General features: G+C 39.3%; 2 protein-coding genes across 6 annotated transcripts in view; one reads left to right on the top strand and one right to left on the bottom strand.

The window, feature by feature from the left end:
- Nucleotides 1–23586, bottom strand: part of LOC120418098 (nuclear factor of activated T-cells 5) — a 100367-nt gene that overhangs the window by 13449 nt on the left and 63332 nt on the right. For 4 of the 5 annotated variants that reach the window (XM_039580367.2, XM_052706786.1, XM_039580366.2 and 1 more), the window contains 3 exons: nt 21248–21468; nt 20883–21180; nt 12997–14838 (listed from right to left, as the gene is read on the bottom strand). In XM_039580367.2, coding sequence (XP_039436301.1) covers nt 12997–14838; nt 20883–21180; nt 21248–21468 — 2361 coding nt within the window. Of the gene's footprint in view, nt 1–8629; nt 10836–12996; nt 14839–20882; nt 21181–21247; nt 21469–23586 lie in introns of those variants that run through there. The other variant, XM_052706795.1, reaches the window with a different exon arrangement.
- LOC120418099 (carnitine O-acetyltransferase-like) lies at nt 522–2767 on the top strand. The gene has a single exon (XM_039580370.2). It carries the CDS (start codon nt 749–751, stop codon nt 2615–2617), a length of 1869 nt encoding a protein of 622 aa, XP_039436304.1. The 5' UTR covers nt 522–748; the 3' UTR covers nt 2618–2767.

Raw genomic sequence — 23586 nt, 5'->3', positions numbered from 1 at the left:
GATGGGACACTGTATTTCCACAAGTCTGTTTGTCGCATCGTTGAACTTCTACGCATAATTATCCAACCAAGCATTTTCTATCCCGAAATCATTACTTTTACGAAGAATTGTATCTTGTTTACCTGTTGCATAGCAAGAGAATTACAAATAAGAATAGAGTCGAGGGGGTTGGGAGTTCGAATGTTAATATGCTCGAATTATCAAAGGGCTCAAAACTGGGAATTCATGCTTTGTACCACCCAGATTATGTCCTGCAACGGACGGTATAATGATATACGTAACAAGAGTTGCTAAGTAGGTACTCTTAAACACTAGAATAGATGGTTGAGTTTAAGATATCGCTCCTGCATTCTTACAAGATTTGTTTCTTTTACCTTTACCATAACAATCTACCTAACCCGGTCAGGTATATCGCTTCGTGCTCAACTTCCCTCCGTGCCCGCCCCGCCAACGCCAACCTTATACGCGATACGCCACAACAACAATACTTCCTTTCACTTTCATCGCATCGCCGCCCGAATTTCAGTCCGGTTCGAGCGAGCAGTCGACGTGGTACACTCTCTCGCCTGCGCAATCAATTCTCGCTAGTTAGTCGCGCTCCCAGTGCAACATAGTCGGAGTGATTTATTTTTGTTTTCAATTCCGATTCTATCGCGAACGAGTGCGGTGCCAAAGGTCACGCGGTCATCCCAAGTCGAGTTCAATCTAGTCCAGCCCGTACGCACTCCACACTAAAGGGTATCTCTTGATGGCAATGATGAGACTGCTACAGCCGGGAAAGTCTTTCCACGGGAGTAATCCGGCGTTGCTGCGGATGCTGACGGCGAGTTTGTCCTCGTCGGGGAGTAATTTGCCGGCGTTGCCGCTGCCGAAGCTGTCCGATACGCTGAACAAGCTGCTGACGACGATCGAACCGCATGTGGATCGGGAAGGGTTCAGCCGCAGCAAGTCGGCGGTCGAAAAGTTCATGACTCCGGGTGGAGTTGGTCTGCGGTTGCAGAAGTTGTTGGAGGAACGGGCGGCGAACAGGAAAAACTGGTTGTCGGACTGGTGGCTGCAGTCTGCGTATCTGGAGTATCGCGATCCTGTAATCATTTATTCCAGCCCGGGGTTGGTGTTTCCGCAGTTGCGGTACAAGTCGGTTGACGATCAGCTGCGGTACGCGGCCAAGATTGTGTTTGGGGCGCTGCTGTACAAACGGATGATCGACCATGGCCAGATTAAGCCGGAAATGATGGGCAAAGCCCCGTTGGATATGGCGCAGTACGGCAAGATCTTTGGGACGTGTCGAGTTCCGGGGAGTCCGGCGGATTCGCTGCTGTACCATCCCAACTCGACGCACATCGTGGTGGCTTCAAACAATCAGTACTTTAAGGTGGAGGTAGGCAGCTCGGACGCCATCATCGGCGAGGAAAAGCTGCTCGAACAGTTGCGCCAGTGTCACGAAATGTCACGAGAGCGTGCCGAACCGGTTGGAATGTTGTCGGCGCTTCCGCGAGACAATTGGCACGAGGCGTACGAGGTGTTGCGTGCGAATCCCGCCAACAACGGGACGCTTGATGCGATACAAAGTTCGTTGTTTGTGCTGTCGTTGGATTACGAAATCAAAAACTCGTCCGGCGATGACATAATCGACGCTTGCCACCTGTTGATCCACGGCGGAGGCTCCACGGCCAACTCCGGCAACCGGTGGTACGATAAAACACTGCAACTGGTGGTCGGACCGAACGGAGTCAACGGACTGACGTACGAGCATTCCCCAGCCGAGGGCCAGCCGATCGCGGTCCTCACCGACTTTATCATCAACCACATTGCCAAAGGCGACTCCACAAAAGGATCCGACCGGACCCTACCAGCTCCCCAAAAGCTCACCTTCGACCTGTCTCCAAAGGCCCAAACTCTCCTCCAAAAGGCCGCCACCCAGCACGACAAGCTGATCGCCGACCTGGACATGAACTACCTCCATTACACCGGCTACGGCAAGAACTGGATCAAGACGCAAAAGATGAGCCCGGACAGCTTCATCCAGATGGCCATCCAGTACGCGTTCTACAAGCTCCACCGAGTGCCGGGCGCGCACTACGAGTCCGCCCAGACGCGCATGTACGAAGCCGGTCGCACCGAAACCATTCGATCCTGCTCGAACGAGTCGGTTGCGTTCGCCCGCGCCATGCTCACCCCCTCCGAATCGGCCCAAACCAAGGTCGCCAAGCTGCGATCCGCCGTCGATGCCCACAAAGCGTACGCCTCCAAGGCCGTCCAGGGCTACGGCGTCGACCGGCATCTGCTCGGCCTCAAGCTGATTGCGCGCGAAAACAACATCTCTCCCCTGCCGGAACTCTTCAAAGATCCCGGCCTGCTGGCCAGCCAACACATGAGACTGTCGACCAGCCAGGTGGCGTCCCGGTACGACGCGTTCATGTGCTACGGCCCGCTGACGGCGGACGGGTACGGCTGCTGCTACAGCCCCAAGAACGACGACATGTGGTTCGGCATCAGCTCGTTCCGCAGTTGCCCCGAGACGGACACGCGCACCTTCCGGGACCATCTGCGGGCCGCCCTGGACGAGATGTTCGAGGTGCTGAGCAAGGTTTCGGCGACGGCCAGCAAGCTGTAGGGCGTGGGAGAAGTGGCGACGGCGAGAAGCAGGGAGTTTTATTACCAGTTGTGATAGAGGAGAGATTGTTGTTTCGAACGTATTTTGCACAAGTGTTGACCATATTTTATCGGAAAAATAAAAAGGTGGCGGTATTTTTTTAACATAAAATTTAAACTTGTTTTAATATCTAGTTAAACTGAGAAATAATTCTTGGAGAGATTGATTTTCAATAACATTTTGATTTTAACAGTGTATTGACTAAACACATGAAAGATTGACTAAAAATCCTGAGAAAATAACTTCTTTTTGCAACTTGTTACATAATAGTAGATTCAGCACTTATCCAACGAGGTTTATCGAGAGCATGTGTTTAATCAATTCACCGTTCAATTCAAATTGATATTGACAAGTATTTCTTTTCAATACAAGTGATGAATAGTAAAACTTTTCAGCCATTGTAAACAAATATTACTTTTCGATTCTGTTATTTTTATGGAGAAAAGCAGGCCGTTTCATCATTCGAGAATGACAGAAAAAAGCAGTTTCACAAAGGAGTTACAAAAACTATAATTCAATAATCCATTCGAATGCTGAAACATTTAAGTTAAACTTTTGCGCCATTCTAGAACGACGAAACAGCCTACTTTTCTCTACAAAAAAGAACAAATTCGAATAGAAACACCTTTCAAAACAAATGCTAAAAAGTTCTACTTTTCAGCACTGTAATGGATGCTGAAAAATTAAAGTTTTCAGCTCACTTGTTTCGAAAAGTAATACTTTTCAACAGTGTTTTCGGAATTGCACTCGTCGTATTTATCCAACTCGGTGAACCTTGTTGGATAAATGTACGACTCTTGCTGAAAAAATCTTCTTTTTGCAACTTGTTGCATAATACGACGAGTGATGAAAAAATCAACTTTTGCAACGAGGTCCATACAACGTTTTTTGCAATTCCGAAAAACACTCTTGAACAGAATTATAGGTCCATGCATTGTGTCAATGAATCGTGTAATTCAAAAAAATGTTGAAAAGTACAACTTTTCCCAAAAAAGTTTAGAAAAGTTCAACTTTTCAGCATTCATTTCATTGCTGAAAAGTAGAACTTTTCAGCATTTGTTTTGAAAAGGGTTACTATTCCATTCTGTTATTTTTGGTACAGAAAAGAAGGCTGTTTCGTCGTTCAAGAATGACAGGAAAAGTAAGTAGTTTCACGACGGAATTGCAAAAATAAAGATTCGTGGATGGATTATCCAAAGTGATTTTTTTTTAAAGAATTCTGAAATAGTAGTTTATGCAACAAGTTGCAAAAAGAGGATTTTTTCAGCACGAGTCGTACATTTATCCAACGAGGTTCACCGAGTTGGATAAATACGACGAGTGCTGAAAAAATCAAGTTTTGCAACGAGTTCCATACACAAATTTTTGCAATTTCGAAAAACACCCATTGAGTGAAATTTTAAGTTGAATTTTCACTGATGTTACTTCAGCAGGGAAACGTTAGCAAGGAAAATTTTAGTTCTCGTATTGGCCACCAGATGGCGTCATTGAAATCCAATTTCATTGCTCACTTCACGTCGTCAGCAGGGAAAAAAATTGTGAAGACAACAGGGAAAGTGAAATTTCCCTGCTAACGTGATGTAAATAAATTAGTTATATTTTACGTAATTTAATACTGATGTTACTTCAGCAGGGAAACGTTAGCAAGGAAAATTTTAGTTCTCGTATTGGCCACCAGATGGCGTCATTGAAATCCAATTTCATTGCTCACTTCACGTCGTCAGCAGGGAAAAAAATTGTGAAGACAACAGGGAAAGTGAAATTTCCCTGCTAACGTAAACAGGATTTTTTTTTTTGAACTATAATTCGTATCGTAAATGCAATCTTTTCAACAATATACTTTGATGTATTTAAATTAGTTATATTTTACGTAATTTAATGTCTTCAAATCTGAAAAAATATTTTCCCTGCTAAACGTAACAGTTACTGTACAATAAGAAAATTTTAAAGTCATGGTCATGGATCACAGAAATAGGCAACCAAAATTATAATTTAAGTTAAAATTTACAATCAAACTTGTATAAAAAGGTACTCAAATATGTTGGTGTAAATACTTTCAAATCATTCCTGTTCTTCAAGTGTTCAGCAGCGAATTCTATCATTGGAGCGTGGCTTATTATTGTGATGAGCATTTTCCTTGCTAACTTCACAGTTTCCAAGCCTTTTTGTTTTTTTTTTTATATTATAACTGATGTTCATGTTTTTAGATAATGAGTAGGTATGTTTTTAATTATACACTAGCACATTTTACTACCTTTTCACAAAAGTACGATTGTAATGTGTGTGTGTGTGTGTGTGTGTGTGTGTGTGTGTATGTGTGTGTGTGTGTGATCCAATCCAATACCCGCTGGCCGGCAACGAAATTATGGGAAAGTATAATTTGTATCAGTCTTGGATTATGCTGATACAGGTTATCTCAGTCCCGGGTATTAGGTGGTGACAGCCCTCACGCTGCTTCCAATGACCCGTTTCAGAATGACAGAGCTCCTTAAAGTCCAATTGGGTACTAAAGCCCTATGTAAATTTTTATGTACAACGGTAAAAAACACGATTAAAAACCATTTCTGATCACTTTTTTTCATTTTAATGCAAAAAAAAAAAAAAATATTGGCAAGACAACATTTTTTCTATGGATCAACTATGGTCCCCTTGAAACGAGCTGTCAAGTAGGAGCTTTTCTGTCAAGAAGGACCGCGAGGATAATTTTTCAAAATTGATTCAAAAATCCATTTTAAACTCTTTGTGGTCGTGCAAAAGGTCATTGTACTCAGAAAAATAAGCATTATCGCTGTAAACAATAACATCAGCAATCTAAGCTTCATTTTAGGACCCAATTCCGAGGTCATTGGGCATTGTCTGGCCCCGCCTAAACATAGACCAAGAACCAGAAGAGTCCTCAACCTATCTTTAGACTTCCAATCCCATGAGGGAAAAAGAGATCAGCGCGTATTTAGTGGTTTGGTTGTTAATAATGTAGGCAGAATTTTACAGTTTCAGTTCGGATAGATCTCACCAAGTTTCTGGAATCCCGGTAGCCTTCTTTATCGGCTGCTTCTAAACATCCGGACGTTGCCAGCTACTTTTAGTCGTACGGGTCCGGACGGCCAGCTGCGTGTCGCAAATCACGGACAGCTTGATCTTCCTCTTGCTGATCCGACAAATATCCTGGCGAGTGTATTCTGGAAAGTTTTCCTTGGCAGCTGCGGACACGATCTTGCGGTGTGTCATCTTAAACAACCAAATTTCAGTAATACAAAAATCAAAGCTGTGCAGTGAGTGGAGCATGTCGCACACTCTATTATGAAAAGTTTTCTTCATGTAACTTTTGAACAACACATTTTATCTAACTTTTCCTCGAATTCTTCATTTCCAGGAACGAGTTGAGTTTTAATTTCACTATTTCGAATTAAAATGGCTTAGCACAACTTTCTTTTCATTGAGGAAGACAAACTCAAAAAAATAATACACACAGCAGCCAAGCCACAAAAACCTTCATAAAAGTACGATTATAATGTAAACTCAAATAAATATTTAGCTTGAAATAACAATATCACATCTTTTCTGATTGGATAACTCTTAAAGATATGGATTTCCTTGCAAATATTTCTTTACCATTAACGGTATTAGAAAGTTATTTTAAAGCAATTAAATTTATATATTTTCCGAAATTTTTATTTTTTTGTGTGTCTCATAATTGATTCTTTTAACTGAAATCACGGACAAAACCACCCTGCTCACGCGTTCCAGAATTGTTTTTTTTTTAGCTGAACTCCTAGACAAATAAAAAATGATTTCCCTGCTAACGTAACAGTTTACTAGGCCAAGTGTTACTTCAGCAGGGAAAGCGTAGGCCACGCCCCCACAACGTTGTCAGCAGTGAAAAAAGTGAAGTCAGCAGGGAAAAATATTGGGGTATGATAAATTTATGTTGCCTACGTTTTCCCTGCTGAAGTAACACTTAACTCAGTAAACTGTTACGTTAGTAAGGAAAACATTTTTGATTTGTATGAGACTTCACTTAAAAATATATTCTGGGACATCTATCTTAAAAAAATAAAAATTTCGGAAAATGTAGAAATGTAATTGCTTTAAAATAACGTTCTAATATCAAGCGGTTAATGGTAAAGAAATATTTGCAAGGAAATCCAAATCTTTAAGAGTTATCCAATCAGAAAAGATGTTGTATTGTTATTTCAAGCTAAATATTTATTTGAGTTTACATTACAATCGTACTTTTATGAAAAGGTAGTAAAATGTGCTAGTGTATAATTAAAAACATACCTACTCATTATCTAAAAACATGAACATCAGTTATAATATAAAAAAAAAAAAAAAACAAGAAGGCTTGGAAACTGTGAAGTTAGCAAGGAAAATGCTCATCACAATAATAAGCCACGCTCCAATGATAGAATTCGCTGCTGAACACTTGAAGAACAGGAATGATTTGAAAGTATTTACACCAACATATTTGAGTACCTTTTTATACAAGTTTGATTGTAAATTTTAACTTAAATTATAATTTTGGTTGCCTATTTCTGTGATCCATGACCATGACTTTAAAATTTTCTTATTGTACAGTAACTGTTACGTTTAGCAGGGAAAATATTTTTTCAGATTTGAAGACATTAAATTACGTAAAATATAACTAATTTAAATACATCAAAGTATATTGTTGAAAAGATTGCATTTACGATACGAATTATAGTTCAAAAAAAAAAAAATCCTGTTTACGTTAGCAGGGAAATTTCACTTTCCCTGTTGTCTTCACAATTTTTTTCCCTGCTGACGACGTGAAGTGAGCAATGAAATTGGATTTCAATGACGCCATCTGGTGGCCAATACGAGAACTAAAATTTTCCTTGCTAACGTTTCCCTGCTGAAGTAACATCAGTGAATTTTCATGTATTTTGTCAATAAATCGTTTAAATCAAAAAAATGTTGAAAAGTGTTACTTTTCAATTTTCCATTTCAGTGCTGAAAAGTAGAACTTTTCAGCATTTATTTTGAAAAGTGTTGCTATTCGATTCTGTTATTTTTGGTACAGAAAAGTAGGCTATTTCGTCGTTTAAGAATGACAGAAAAAGTAAGTAGTTTCACGACGGAATTGCAAAAAATATATAAAAATATCCTTATTTTTACCTAAAATTAACATCGAAATGGGCACTTAAATTAAGCTTAAATTTGTAATATTATTGTTCACAACAATAAAACTTATTTTTCTGAATACAATGACCCTTTGTACGACAGCAAAGGAGTTAAAATTGATTTTTCAATCAATTTAAAAAATTGACTTCTCGGCCCTTATTGACAGCAAAGGTCCTACTTGACACCTCGTTCCAAGGGGATCGATCCATCGAAAAAATGTTGTCTTGTCTATTTTATTTATTTTTTTGCATTAAAATGAAAAAAAACGTGATCAGAAAAGGTATTTCATCGTGTTTTTTTACTGTCGTACATAAACATTTACATAGGGCTTTAGCTGGGTGCTGAATAGTGGTTCGCAAAACGGCCTCAATTTTGAACTGTCAAAGTGGAACCAATTGACTGTTCGTCAAAAGTAGCAAGTATTGTTATCGATCACTATTTTTTTTGCAATATCTGAAATGCTCCTATTTGAAAGTTAAACTCTAAATATTTTCAATACCCCCCATTTGTTTCACTCCCTGCTCCACAGTTTTTTTTTCAAATCCATGTGTACAAAAAAAGTGTAAGTGTTTATGTTCCAGACATGACCAATATGGAAAAGAACACAGTAACAGTAACTTGATGCGTTTCAGACCGAAACAAGGACGTGAAATTCACGTACCTAATAGCAACAATTTTGCAACTCTTTTTTTAAATTGACACCTATAAAAATAGAGCCCCTGAGACAAAGTTCTCAGTAAAAATTCCCCGATTGGACTTTAATTTAGTTCGAGGATTTCACAATAAGGGGATTTTCACAACACAATATGCAACTGAAAGCGGACACACTTTTTTTAACACAATACAGATAGAATTTAATAGCTCTCTCGATCTTTTGAAGTACATCAATACGTAGAAATATCCAATAGAAAAACGACTTGTATAAAGTTTTTTTTGTTTGTTTAAAATTTCCAGTTTTTACCCGAAAGCGACTCGGTTTTCAGGTTATCAGTTTGTTCCAATCGTTGTCTGTCCGGTTTTTTTTTTCATTCGTTTCTAATGTATACGAGTGTGAGTGGGTGTGTGCGTTCTTCGTTTTTTCTTCTTCTTCAATATTTAGGGAATTGAGTGGACCTTCAAACTAAACAAAACAGTCACTAACTAATATGAAACATTATTATTTTGTAGGCTTACACTTGTAACTTATGTTAATAATAATAATATTAAAAAAAACTGGTGACCAATCGACATCTGGTTGAGCTTAAAGAAATCAGGGAATTACCTTAATTTAATAACGAGTTCTACTGCTAAGAAAGAATAATAACAATAATTGTGGCGCTAAGAATCCGATGATAGTTTCTCTCTCTTCACTAATATGAAATTTTTGGAGAGAAGACGGGATGGTGTCAACATGGTCAAATGTTCATGCTAATTCAAAATGTAGGGGCTCATAATATCAGTTTTGACCAAAGGATCTCTTTGCTTGTCGTCTCTGCACACACAAGGTTGGCCTGCGAGAGTTTCACACGCACAAGTTTTTAGTATCGTTTTAGTAGTTGATAATGTTTTCTCTTTTTTGAAGTATTTCAAAAAACATGCATATTCTCAGTTCTAATTTGTATATATAACTTCCCTAAAAAATCTGTATGGCAGTCTGTGGTGAGGGTTACTGTAGTGTACTTATCTTTTGACCTAAACTTCTTCTTTATCTCTTTTTCTCTACCTTTCTCTCATATCTTGAATTTCCAAATGGCTTACGTTAGAAAAAATCTCTAATAAAAAATTTGTAAACATTCATAAGTTTAAAATTTTCCTCTCCTCCTAATAAACGTACCTTCTTTCGGTTTAGACACTGTGTTAAGGCTATAAAAATTTGTAATATCGAATTGATTTTTTTTGTGTGTTTCCTCCTCTTCCTATGACTCTTTTGCCAAAATGTCCAAAACGTGACACGTGAGCACCAGGTTGAGGTGGACTCAGTACTGCTGCTGTAGCCCTAATTCCCGATTCCTACCCCTTTTCCCTCTTGTCTGAAAAGCTCGCTGAAACCGTTGCGCGTTGTCTGTCTGTCTTAAGGTGGTATTAGACTGTGACAAACAAACAAACTCGCACTTTTTCGTGTTTGACCGTTTGCCAAACTGACGTATCTGCAAACAAATGCAAAAAGTGCGAGTTTGTTTAGGTGTTGGTCATAGTCTAATACCTCCTTTAGTTTTGTTTGTTTTTTTTTTGTTGCCGAAATCGTGTAGGAGTGAGTGAGTTTGTCTTTTTGATTAAACTTTTGAGAATTACACTGAGAAAAGCGCGAAACACGTTGACGAATTTGCTTGTCGGTAAGAAAAAGTTTGCTTGTTTGTGTGTGTATGTGAGAGTGAGTGAATTGTTTAAATAGTTTAAATGGTGCAATGTAGTCGTGCGTAGAGCAAAAAAGAGTGTCGACAATATGTCGTCATTTATTTGTTTGTTTTTTATTTCGTCTCAATAAATAATGCCGACCTAACCAGCTGTGCTAACGGTAGAAATATTTTAAAAAGTTTGTAAAAACGGCGTGTTCACAACAAAGAAAAGTTAAGCTTAAAAAGTTGTTTGAGTGTGTTTGTGTGTGTGTGTTTAGTACCTACTAGAACTCTCTTCGCTATGAACTCTCTCTCTCTCTCTCTCTCTCTCAGCTATCAACAGTCGTGTAGATATTCATTATGAATCTTTCGAGATCACTTTTGCTCGTTGGCGCCAATTTCTACAATCGACAAAATAACCTTATAAAATCTAACTCCAAGGAGCAATCGTGTTTATGTATGTGTGTGTGTGTGTGTGTTCGTAACAATAGTTTAGTAATATGGCTTCTCGCATTGACACTCTCGTCGCTATTGCACCTAGCGGATTCGCTCTCTCGCTCTCTATCTTTCTTTCTTTCTTCTAGGAAGGCAAAAAGGGGTTTAGGTGTGGCAGGGGGGAAGGATGCTCGCGGATGCGCCAAGGCGTCGATCTCAACCTCACCAACCTAAGCGCGTGATGGTAGCCCAGCCAATGATGTGGCTGTAAAAGTCGGATTATACTGGTTTTCGGATGAGGGGGAAGATAGAAAAATACGATTTGTATAAGCAAAACTGTTTTACAGAAAAAAAAAGATGTTTAAAATTCCAAGGAGGGTTGTCTATTTTAAATGAGTTTGTCATGACTTCCTCTCTCATTCCACTGATTTTCCCATTAACACTCTCTCTAATCTCGTTCTCATCCCCATTCTCTCGCAACATCCTCTCACTAGATATGCATGGAGCGTGAGCATAATTTTCTCAGAGAAAATTGTTGTTAATAAATCAATGCCTCCAGAAAAATCAGAAAATTAAAAAAAAATCAGAAAATACAAAAAACAAAACAAATCAGAAAATTTAGAAAATAAAAAAAAACCGATAAATAAAAAAAATTAATTGGCAAAATTAGATAATTACAAAATTCCAAAAAATAAAAAAAAAACAGAAAATTCAAAAAAAATAATCTAAAAATAAACAAGAATCAGACAATTTAAAAAAATCCACAAAATATAAATATTATAAAAATTTAGAAAATTTTAAGCATTCAGAACATTCTGAAAATTTAGAAAATTCAAAAAACTCCGAACATAAAAAAAAATTATGTTCAGAAAATTGAAAAAAGTCAAAAAAATTACCAAATTCAGAAAATACTTAAAATCCAAAAATTCACAAAAAATAAATCAAAAACTTCAAGAAAATCAACTAAAAATCAATTCAAAAAATTCAGATATTTAAAAAAAAATAAAATAGAAAATTATCAAAATTGAGAAAATTCAGAAAAATAAAAAATCTAAAACAATCAAAAAATTAAAAAAATGTAGAAAATTAAAAAAATTAAGAAAATTTACTAAATTTAGAAAATTTACAAAACTTAAAAAACTAAAACATTCAGAAAATTAAAAAAAAATAGAAAATTCTGAAAATTAAAAGAATCAGAAAATTTAGAAAATTTGAGAGATTTTAAAAATTTTAAACATCTAGAAAATTAAAAAAAAAATCAGAAATAAAAAAAAAACAAAAGAATCAGAAAAATCAAAAACTTTCCACATTCAGGAAACTCAAAACTTCATAAAATAAAAAAAAATTAAAAAAATAAAATAATACAAAAAATATTAAAAATACAAAAATCAAAACATTTAAAAAGCTGAAAAAAAAGCAAAAAATAAAAAAAATAAGATTTAGAATATTCATAAAACTCAGAAAATAAAAAAAAATAAAGAAATCAGAAAATTCTGATAATTAGAAAGTTTAGCAAATTCCGAAAAATTTTAAAATTCGAAACATTCAATAACATTTTGAAAATTCAAAAACCTCAGAAAATAGAAATTACAAAAAATTCCAAAATTCAAAAAAAAAACAAAAAATTTACGGCATTCATTATTAATTATAAAAATTAAGAAAAAAAATAAACAAAAAAATCAGAAAATTTAGAAAATTTACAAAAAATCGCAAAATTTAAAAAAATCAGAAAGATTAGAAAATTCTAAAAAATCAAAAAAAAAAATCAAAGATTTAGAAAATTTAAAAAGTTTTCAAAATTAAAAAAAAATCCAAAAATTAAAAACAAATAGAAAATTTATTGTATTCATAAAATTTAAAAAAATAAAAAAATCTGAAAATTCAAAAATTCAGAAAAAATAGAAAATTGAGCAAATTCCGAAAATTTTGAAAACTCAAACATTCAATATTATTTTGAAAATTCAAAAACCTCAGAAAAAAAATCAGAGAGTTCCAAAAATTCAAAAAATCACAAAATGCAGAAAATTTCGAAAAATAGTAAAAAAAAATCAGAAAATTAAGAAAATTTACAAAAATTCCTAAAATTACAAAAAAAATGAAAGAGATCAGAAAATTACAAAAAATCAGAAAATTCTAAAAATAGGAAATTTTAGAAAATTCCGTAAATTTTGAAAATTAAAGACGTTCAGAAAATTAAAAAAAAATGAAAATTCAAAAAACAAAAAAACGAAAAAAAATCAAAAATTTCTAAAAATTAAAAAAAAAATCACAAAATTTCAAAAAAATCCGAAAAACAGAAAATAAAAAAAAGAAAATTTAGAAAATTCTTAAAATTTAAAAGATTCACAAAAATTAGCAAATTCTAAAAAATCTAAAAAATCAAAATTTTCAAAAAATTCTAAAATTTTTGAAAATTCCTAAAATTTTAAAACCCGGGGCACCTACCTGCATCAAACGCGTTCGGGTTGATGTAGCTGATGAGATCGTTGTCGGACATGATGGTTAACTCCTGCGGTATGCTCGCGTTGGCCCCAACCGCGGCTGCAGCCGCCGCCGCAGCGACGGCTTGTTGCTGCTGCTGTTCCTGAATCCCGCCGGCCGTTTCCACGACCATCTGGGTAGGAATCTGCTGCTGCTGCTGCTGGGTCGGACTAGTGTCCATTGGCTGCTGCGGGGGTTGTTGTTGCTGCGGCACGGTAGAGGTCACCGTCGAGGACATGATCGGATTGCCAATCTCCATCTGTTCCGGGACGGACTGCTGCTGCTGCTGCTGACTGGCGGCGGCCGCTGCGGCAGCCAGGTTTAGCATGAGAGATTCGGTTGCTTGCTGTTGCTGCTGGTGGAGGCTTTCGGTCAGCATGTTGTGGACGATTTGCTGCTGCTGTTGTTGCTGTTGCAGGGCGTTGGCCATGGATTCGGCGGTCATCATGGCGGTCGGTTGACATTGCGACATCAGCGTTTGCTGGGACATGATGGCCTGGGTTTGCGGTTGGCACGAGGTGGTCATCATTTCCTGGGCGTTCATCGAGATTAGCGCGTTGATCGTGGACTGGGTCGTTACGGAGGGTTCCTGGGAGGTGAGGATTTCGGCCGCGGCGTTCAGGATGATTTCCTGGACGGCTTGGGTGGTTTCCTGGGGCTGGTTTTCGATCATGTTGGCGGCGACGGCGGCCATGTTGTTGAACACTTGGTTCGACAGCAGACCAGCGGCACCGTCGGAAACGGCTGCAGCTGCGGCAACGGCAGCCGCGGCCGTGGCAGCGACCGTTGCGTTCGAGGGTGTGCACATCATCGAGGTGGGCGAAATGGTCGGGTTGAGGATGATGTCCGGGGAGATGGACGCATGGGGGTGGGGGCTCACTTCGTTGGACGATCCGGGGGATGACAGGACCAGATTTCCTGGGGATGGAACCGTTATCGTGCTCTGGGAGTTGAGCATCACGTCTTGGGAGAGCGGCGAGTGGTTGGTGTTGGTTGCGCCACCCGGCATTTCGTTGTGCATCATGACGGTTGACGTCGGAGAGTGCGATGCGTTGCTGGCCAACGATACAACCGAGTTGATCTCGAGCATTCCGGGCGGCTTCTCCAGGGAACCTCCCGGCGAAACGGCCGCGTTCAGCATTCCCTCGACGTTGAGCTGTGCCTTGATCTGGTTGATTTCGTTCAAGTTGCCCAAATTGCTGGTGGTCGCGATCATCTGCTCGATCTGGTTCCGCGTCGTGGCGGACATTTGCTGTTCCTGCTTGATGCACAGGTTCATGACCTTGAGTTCGCATGCCGATGGCGATGTCGCCGAGTTGCTGACCTCGTTGGTCTCCATCAGCGTGCTCAGTCCCGACCGGAAGCCCATCATTGGACCGCCCGCACCCGATCCACAGTCCATAGCACTGTTTTCGTTGATCAGCATCGACATGCTGGAGCTTTCGTCCATCATGTCCATGCTCGGCTGGCGAACGCTTCTCCGCCGGTACAGAATGTGGCTGTTGTCGATCGAATTGTCCGTCGAATCCGGGAACCGATCCAGCGAGTCTTCGTTATTCGGGCTGCGACTGCTCTCGTCGAGCAGTTCCGCCTTAAAGTTGGGCGGCGACGACATGTTGGACAGCTGCTCGACCAGCAGTGACGGCCGTCGGCTCGTCGTTCCACCGCTCAACGGTAGCACATTCACCGGCGGAGGCATCATTCCCGTGTCCAGCGTTTCCTGGACGGCCGCGGCGTTGGCCAGCTGTGAACCCCACAGGAACAAAGACTTCTTGGCCGACGCCGCTTCACTGCTCGCTGAGACATCTGCGTCGAAGAAACGACAGAAACGAGAGAGAGAGAAAGAGAACAACACAAGCGTACGTTAATCGAGGATCGTATATCGCTTGATGCGTGTTGGGCCTTAAATCTACACAATAGATCATAAACGGAAACTTATGGCTAGTCTTAGAAGCTAACGGGTAAACGGTATTCGTCGAGACGGTGTAGATCTGCGGGAAAGCTGAGAAAGAGAACTTGAGAAAACTTCTCTGATCTGTTTAGCACACTCATACACGTAAAAAAACTGAAAACGGTTCAAACGTAACTCTGAACCTGTGGCACACTCACTCCGCTTCACATGCTCGATCCTCAATCAAACCAACGACCCTGGCCAGCTAACTCCCACCTGATCCCGGTACGGGTTTATGTGCGTAAGTTTGTACGGAGCTTGAAAAGTTTAACGAATTCAAGGAATCGATCGCAATTGGTGGAAACATTCGCGTTTTTTGTTTGTTTTTTAAAAAAAATCTCAACATCGCAGTCAACGCGAGCAAGTTCAAGTTTAAAAAGTAGACGTAGTCCTCCTAGCTTCTACCAACATCTTTGCCACCACATTAGGCTTGCAAAAACGACGACATTTCAGACACATTCAAAGTAGACAGCGCACTTGCATCCAAACTCGATAATCCACTGACTCAAGCAATCTACCGGTTTGAGGTTAGGACGGTAGCAATTTTCAAGCAAACTTATTAAGGCCAATCGTAGTCCCAACCTCGAACCGACAGATTCCAGATCAAAGAAATTTTCACTCGTAAAAAAAAAATCAAAACTAGTTGACCATAGCTGTTGTCGTGCTGGCACTGAAATAAGAGAGAAAGAGAACAATCGACGATGCGCGCTGAAATGATGAGCTGTGTGTGTGTGTGGGAAGACTGCTTCGCTGCTGCTGCTACTCTGCATCCATCTCTCTCTCAATAGCTTGTTACGATTGCGCGCCGTTGGGCTTTCAGATATTTGAGCGAGAGAGAGTGTGTGGTTGTGGTGGAGAGAGAACAATAACGCGCGCGTGTGTGTATGAGAAGCACGGTGGCGCTGATAGAGAGAGAGCGTGTCGTTGCTTCGCTGGGAAGACTGGTTCGAATGCGTTTGGGCGTAAATAATAATTGGGACAGAGTGTATTGCGATTTGCAGAACGAAAAATAAGGAAAGGATGATTGCGGAAGAAAAGAATTTAAAAAAAAAACTTTCGGATGAAAACAATCGCAACAAGAATGAACGCGAGCTCACTCTAGAGGCTATACGAAAAGAGAGATTAATAAATATTTAGTCGAACAAAGAAAAAAATAATAGAAAAACAAAGGAATATGAAGAACACATTCGAAAACAATAGGTCAAAAATATAGGGTTCAAAAATATTGGTTTGGCATATGTTATCAGTACCCTTGATGGAACCGTGGCGCACGCCGGTTTGCGAGTGCGCGCGCGCGCGATACAGCAGAACGTGCCCGTTACGACGAAACACGGGCAACGATGAAGGCTGATGAAGGTGTGAGAGTAGAGACGGCTCTTAGAACAGGATTCTTCACAGGTTGTGTTGGCTCAGCTCTGTAGCAGTGACTCGCGCAGGTGAGCTCGGCTTCACAGTTAGGCAATGATCACGCGAGTGAGTGCAAGTGAGTGCGAGCGAGTGAGTGAGTACGACTGAATGACAGTTGATGATTATTACGTGCGTGACCGAGCAAACAAAGATGCTCTCAGAAACGATTTTACTGTTTAATCTCAATGTAGGTTAGCGCACGTTGTGCGGCATGGGCAGTCTGTGTGAGTTACTCGATGTTCACGTACGCGAGTTATTGTTCTTTTTACAGAGTGAGAGCACACCTAAAGAACTAAGGAGAGGGGAGAAAAAAAGATGGTGGAAACTTAGATGAATGCGACATGTATTTTTTTGGTTTATGGTTCAATAGGAGCAGTTAGTTTGATTGCAAATCGAATATGAAGAACATAACTAAAGATTTCGTTTCAATAGGTTTCAATAGAAATAGACCAATAGATTTCGAGAAGCATTTGAAACCGGTCGTATTCTGAAGCACACGTATATCCGATACTTTTAATCCGGGATTTTCATGCAAATAATTAAAATGCACTTGAAGATTTGAAACGTTAAGCACTACTTGCAATGGAAGAATCTTTATCAAAAGAGTTTCACTGAGCACGCACTGAGAGAGAATGTGGAAAGAACCGGAAATTCTCTTCTCTCTTGTGTGGAGGAATTTCGATCTCACTAATACATTTGCAGATGAAACGTCAGACGCTGATTTAGCGAATCATGGATTCTATAACCGTTATTTTGAAGGAACTTCTTTGTCTTAAACGTTGTCTACAAAGGGGTGAATACTACAAAAATCACGGTTTTTGATCCAAGTATAGGACAAGGCGGAACAAATTTCCGGAGTTCCAAAGATTTGATGGAAACACATGTTACAGATCAAACTTTGTGGCATCTGAAGTTACAGCTAACTGAGACCATCCGGACATCAAGCGGACTATGAAGACCACTCCGGGACCGGGTTTCAAGTTTCGATGGAGGACATTTCCGAAAACAAATTATGAGTGACCACGCCGGAAGCAGCTTCCGGTGTTTCGATGGGAGACAACTCAGAAGAATTCATGTAAACACGCCATGTTGTCTATCAAACTTGTTGAAATCTGAATTTACTGCTTTTCAAGATTATCTGCATATCAAGGTTGTTAACGATAAAATTATTGAGGCTTATCTGCTTTTTTCACTTTATTCTAGATTTTTTTTTGACTAAAATTTTCACAAATTACCATATTTTTTCAAAACTCCCAAATTTGGAAAATATGCATTATGGAAAAAAAAAGAAATACCAGAAAAAAAATCACAAAATACCATATATTTTTGAATGTACTCAAATTTTCAAAATCTGATGGGTATCAAACGAAGCGAAATTTGAATTTTATTTCACTCTATGTAAGCTTTTTTTGTAAAATGCTAAAATTTTCACAAAATACCGTATTTTTTTTCGAAAATACTCAAATTTTAATAATTTGCAATAGAGGAGAAAAGCAACTCGCGACATAATTTTGAGGCTAGGAATTTTGACAGGTATGATTTTCATAAAGTATTCGCCTTCTTTTCTCTCCCACATAAAAACTGGGGACAAGGTAGCTGTCAAACTAGGCCAAACTGTTAAAGTCACTCACAAAATGAACTTTGAGTGACTTGAGTTCATTTCTGACGTCACAATTTTCTCCTCTATATGGGTATTAAACGACGCATACATAATTTGAATGTATGTATGAAGCATGCAAAATTACGCTTCGTTTGATACCCATAATGCAAATTATGAAAATTTGAGAAGTTTGGAACACATACGGTAATTTTTGAAAATTTTAGTATTTTACAAAAATACATTATTGCACACTTTGCACCAAATTCTCCACCCTTGCAAATAATATCTGCACACCAAATATTTGCACACTTGAAATCCTACCCCTTCTCCCCCGCTCGCCTATAGTGGTGTGTGTCTCGGCTGAGCTTTGATGCTTTCGACCACTTTAGAACAGTTCCAAACTAGGGTGTGTGTCTTAGATAGTTTTTTTTTATGCTGTGGTTTGACGTGTGCTCTTTTGTATAGAGCTTTCCACAAGTTGCACGATTGTCTAAAAATCGCTGCAATCTGCCATAGTAAAATAAAAAAAAAAATTTAGCTTCGTTTAAAAATTATTAAAATTTGAGTATTTTCGAAAAATGCGGTATTTTGTGAAAATGTTAGTATTAGTATAGTATTTATACTTTGAAACTTACTTTTTTTCAAAAAATATATTCTTAGTGAAAGCATTGAAAATTTCACTTGATATGGATGAATTAATCGATTTTAGAAAGATTTCAAAAATGAGTTATCGTCCATTATCGGCGATAAGATTATCGCCGATAGAATGTGGAATAACGATAACGATAACCATTATCGTTATCGTCAGACGATAATATTATCGACGATAATTTTATTGATTAACAACCTTGCTGCATATTCTACGGACTAGTAGGACCACTCCGGAAATGGTTTCCGGTGTTCGAGGACGAGGACTTTTCCGAGGACATTTCCAAAAAAAAACCCCCCCGAAAATACATCATGTTGCATATCAAACTTCATGAAATTGCAATTTATGATCTTCAAAGCACATATCGTCATTCTATGGACTTGTATTACTACTCTGGAACCGGTTTCCGGTGTTCCGATGGGGGACATTTCCCAAAGATTCTTAGAAACGAAATTCCACGGACTAATACGACCACTCCGGAACCGGTTTCCGGTGTTTTCGATTAAGGACATTTCCAAAAAAAAATATCCAAGGAAATAAATCATGAATTTGGAAGTTTAGGCAATCTTAGCCCATATGAACATTCCACGATCCATTCTGGATGTTCCGGATCCGGACAATTCGTTTGAAGAAAACAAATCGAAATCATGTCTTCCACAGATGGTTCGTTCGTTTGAAGAGCCAGTGCGGCAATGAGTACCGCACTCGTCGGTGCCAGTTTTGGTTCAATCGAACGTCATTTGACAGTGTGCGTGGAACTCGCATGAAACTGAAAAAAAAATCAAGTGCGGCACAGAGTTTCAGTTTCAAGATGGCGACGAAACTCGTGCGAACTAGCGCGAGTTTCTTCAAAACAAACACTTTGACAGCTCTGAGTGCGGAACTCAGTGCCGAACTAGCCATCAAACGAACGTACCAAGAGACATCTCATTTAGTGAGCAGAACGCAACCGCTTTCATCTGACAGTCTCTTGTGCTATCGGCTGAGAGGAAGAAAATCGCGAGAATTGAGAGCGAGCGAGCGAATCAAAAAAACTTTTTGTTTGTTTTGTTTTGCGGAAGGATGGGAGAAAGTTTCAACCTTGGAACTGGTCCATTACCTGGTCTCGGGCATTGCTTCGCGGTTCTCTCAAAGTGTGTCTGCGTGATTGTCCGCTTCCGGTTCCGCACACCATCATCATCTTCTTCGGGGCGCTCTCTGGTTTCTCTGTTTCTCTCTTGCGATGGTATGAGTTCCCCTTCTCTTCTCTCTACTCTACATCTATTTCTGATTGTTAAAATTAAATATTCATACAGAACCAATAGATTGTTGTTTGGTGAAAGAAAAAGGGGTTAAATTGTTTGTGTTTTTTTGTTGTGATTGTTGGGGGGAGGTTGGGAGAAAATTACAAAACGGGGCGGTTTTTGCGTTCGACTCGTTGAATCTCCAATTGTTGCTTCTTTGATGGTGGTGGTGGTGGTGGATGTGCTTGTTGATTTTTTGTTGGTTTTTTTCTGTTATTGGCTATTTTTTCATGATATGGGAAACTATTCTAACTTGCGATCGAAACAGTTTAAGCTTTATCTTGTTGCATTTTATAGCATTCGGTATATTTCATGCAGTTCCGCAACCATTCGTCAGCATTCTTGGGACACATTCCAGAGAGGGGGAGATAATTGCTAGACGACACGAGCGGAATACACAACAGTTTGGTAAATTTGGAAAAATGTTGTTCGCAGACAAACAGACTCACTCGCTCATACATTTTAAGCCCGGTCGCACTTAGCATCGGTTGATGTATCCGCGCAAAGTGATGAGGGGTGACTTTAAACGGTGCCAATTTTGACAAAGAAAAAAAAAACACATTTACGGACCCTGAAGTGAGTTGTGTGTTTGTGAGGTGAAAAGCCAACAGCTTGCTGGTGAAGGTGTGAGATCCCAATCGTTCAGTCGCTCATACGAACTCATCCTCGAAACGCACTCATGGCCGCACACTCACACCAGCTTAAACTGCTTGGATCGATCAACGGAGCGTTCGCAATAGGAGTCATGTGGTTAGCAACTTGAGGATCGCCTCATCGGTAGCTGCCTAATATTACGATAATCTCGCTCGCTCCAGACGTATGCCGGCCCTTCTAGAAGCCTCGCATACATCCGTTTCGAGCGCGTGAACCATCGAGAGGCTCTATATCTTGCCCCCCCTCTTCAGACGGGGAGGGAATCCGCGAAGATTCGCTCTGTCAGCCCACAGTTGAGATGCTTACCTTCGCTCTGGTTGCTACTAAAGCTAGAGTTTAGAGAATTGAAGCTTGCCGGACCAGTATTACCACCACCAACACTTGCTGCCGGCCCCGACGGGCCAATCTCGTCCCCACCGCCCAACCCGAAGAACGACCCCGTCGTCGTGGTGGACGCGCTCAGCGCCGTGTGGTGCCCCTTGGGCGTGAAGGTAAAGTTGTGCGTTTCGCTCCGCTTGCCGGCGGACACGATGAAGATTTGTACTACCACCGGTTCGCAGATGTCCTGGCTGATGTACGGCGGGACGGTACAGATGAGATGAGTCTGCAAATTGAAACAAACAATAATAAAAAAAAACTCCCAGAGAGCGCGAGACAAAGCGCGAACCCACCTGCTGCAGGTACTCCTTGTCCGGGATGACGGTCTGCTCCCAGGGCATCACGCTGATGCCGCCGGCGGTCGCGGCGCCCCCGAGCGGGGCCTTGCGCCGCTGGAACACCACCTTGGTGTCCTTGAGAAAGTTTTTGCCGACGATGAACAGTTCGAGGCCGCCCTCGGCCGGGCACGAGACTAGAGACTTTTTGCAGATTTCCGGCACGCCGGGCGGTTGGGCTGGAAGGAAATAAAATTATTGAAAAAATAATTCGGGGGGTCCGTCAAAATATTTCGTCGGGGGGTCTAGAGCAACTTTTTTTTGGGTTTTTATTTATTTTATAGGACTTTTCTTCAGAAAAGTCGCTAAAAACCGATGGATTCATGTTGATTCTACCTCTAATTTAAAGTCACCGGACCAAATTTTCTAGCTTGCTTTAACCTTCTACTGCCCAAATTTTTTTTCGTTTTTTTTTCCCCGTATTCAGGAGGTCATTTTGAGCAACTTTTGTTCTACGAAAAACTTTACTTCTCTTGTTTTATGTTTTTCTTGTTTCATTTTTATTATTTTTATTTGCATTTATCTTGTTTAGTTTATGTTTGTTTTTAGTAGTATTTGGCCTATTCTACCACCTCCTATCATTACATTTTGCCTATCTAATTTTTCATGTTTTTACAGTCACTTTTTCAATTTTTTGCTTGTTTTTCACATTTTCTGCTATAAAAGGCACCATTATTATTTAAATTGGAAAAAAATGCTAAGAAGGATAGTCTGGGATACTAACAAAATTACTGCATACTCCCTTTTACTTAAAATATAGGAAATGTTAGTAAAAAACACAGCCAAAGTTGACCCCTAAAAAAATGACACATTTAAAAACATTGGCAAAGTCACATAAAACAAGTAAAACTTCCAATTGATTTTTGGCGATTCTTTAAATCTAAGCCCGTCTAGAGGCGGGGTTGGGTTGTAGAGGGTTAAAAATAGCCCAACAATCATAGTTGAAAGAAACAGGACGACCGTAGAGAAACCACGTGGACATTTTTTTTGTGTCTTAATGCCGTTCCCTTCTCGTGTATAATTGTTCATACAAAAAAAAAAAAAAAAACGGAAAGTTGTACTTTGTCAACAGGATGCAAAATGAAACTTTGTTTAGACAAAACCGCTCTTTTTTAGGAGCCGCTCATTTTCGTTCGCTCAGTAGAAAGAACCGCTCTTTTGATCGGCTCTTTCGCTCTTTTTCAAAGTTTGGATAAAAAGGGGTTCTTTAAGAATCGTTTGATTTTATAAGTTACAAGCCTTACCCGGCAAACTTCGTTCTGCCTTTTTTTCGTTTGTTGACGTTTCTTGCTTGTTTGCTCATTCAGCCTCCTGTGATCAAAATTTGTTTTTACGTAACTTTCTCCATACAATTTGCCGATGCTCCGGAATCGGTTCCAGAGTGGCCATAGTGTCAATTAATTAGCGTATAAACCTTCCTTGGGCTTATACGAACCCAACCCAACAAAGAGCACCTCGATCCGACGCTCCGTATTGAACCGATTCGCGTTCGAACAAAACCGTCGAAATTTTTTATATATATAGAAGATTTCACATTGGACCTTAAAAAATTATTTGATGAAACTAGTTCAAACTGAAAACGAGAAGATGCCCTTGGAAACCATAAGTTTTGGTGGTCTCTTTGTCAAGATTTCTACTCGTACCTAAACATTCGAGTAATTGAATGGCATCCAAACTTAAATCTAGGATGCTGAAAAATTGTTTTTAATTGCGTTTAATTCTGCAAGAATCGAACTAATGCTGATGTTTTATTTGAAGAAAATATTCTGTGAAATCTTTTCTACATTCTGATTTAATCGATAAAGTCTATAAACGCTAAAGTTTAATCGGACAAAATTTTTTTTCTTTTTTTCAAAAATCTCTAAACTATTCAGTAGATTTTTGGTAATATTTTACAAATTAGGCAATTTGAAATGCTCAATTTGAAATGCTTCAAATACATTAGTGTACAATCAGTTGTACAATGATTTTCTTTTTCATTTTGTTTAGACAATCATTTACTTTTGAGATAAACTTTTATTAGCATTTAAATATTTGAAATTGCATATTCAATTCTCAAAAACAAATTTAAAACTTTTTTTTTAAGTTCAATAAATTATTTTTATAGCATCAATCATGCCATCTTCAACGGTTCATTCAAAAGACCGAAGTTTAAAAAGAACCGCGGTTCTTTTTTCTGAGCCACGGTTCGTTCGCTCTTTTTAGTGAACCGGCTCGCTCTTTTTTTGCCCACCTCTAGTTTAGGCTATTCTTTTGATAATTCACCAGTAAAATTTTATTTTGCAATTTGCATTTCA

This window comes from Culex pipiens, chromosome 1 (assembly GCF_016801865.2).
Source record: "Culex pipiens pallens isolate TS chromosome 1, TS_CPP_V2, whole genome shotgun sequence".
Taxonomy (NCBI): Eukaryota; Metazoa; Arthropoda; class Insecta; order Diptera; family Culicidae; genus Culex; species Culex pipiens.
This window is presented reverse-complemented; position numbering and strand designations above follow the sequence as displayed.

What these genes read in the sequence shown, in the direction of transcription:
- LOC120418099 (XM_039580370.2), top strand. Translation starts at nt 749, where the DNA reads ATGGCAATGATGAGACTGCTACAGCCGGGAAAGTCTTTCCACGGGAGT.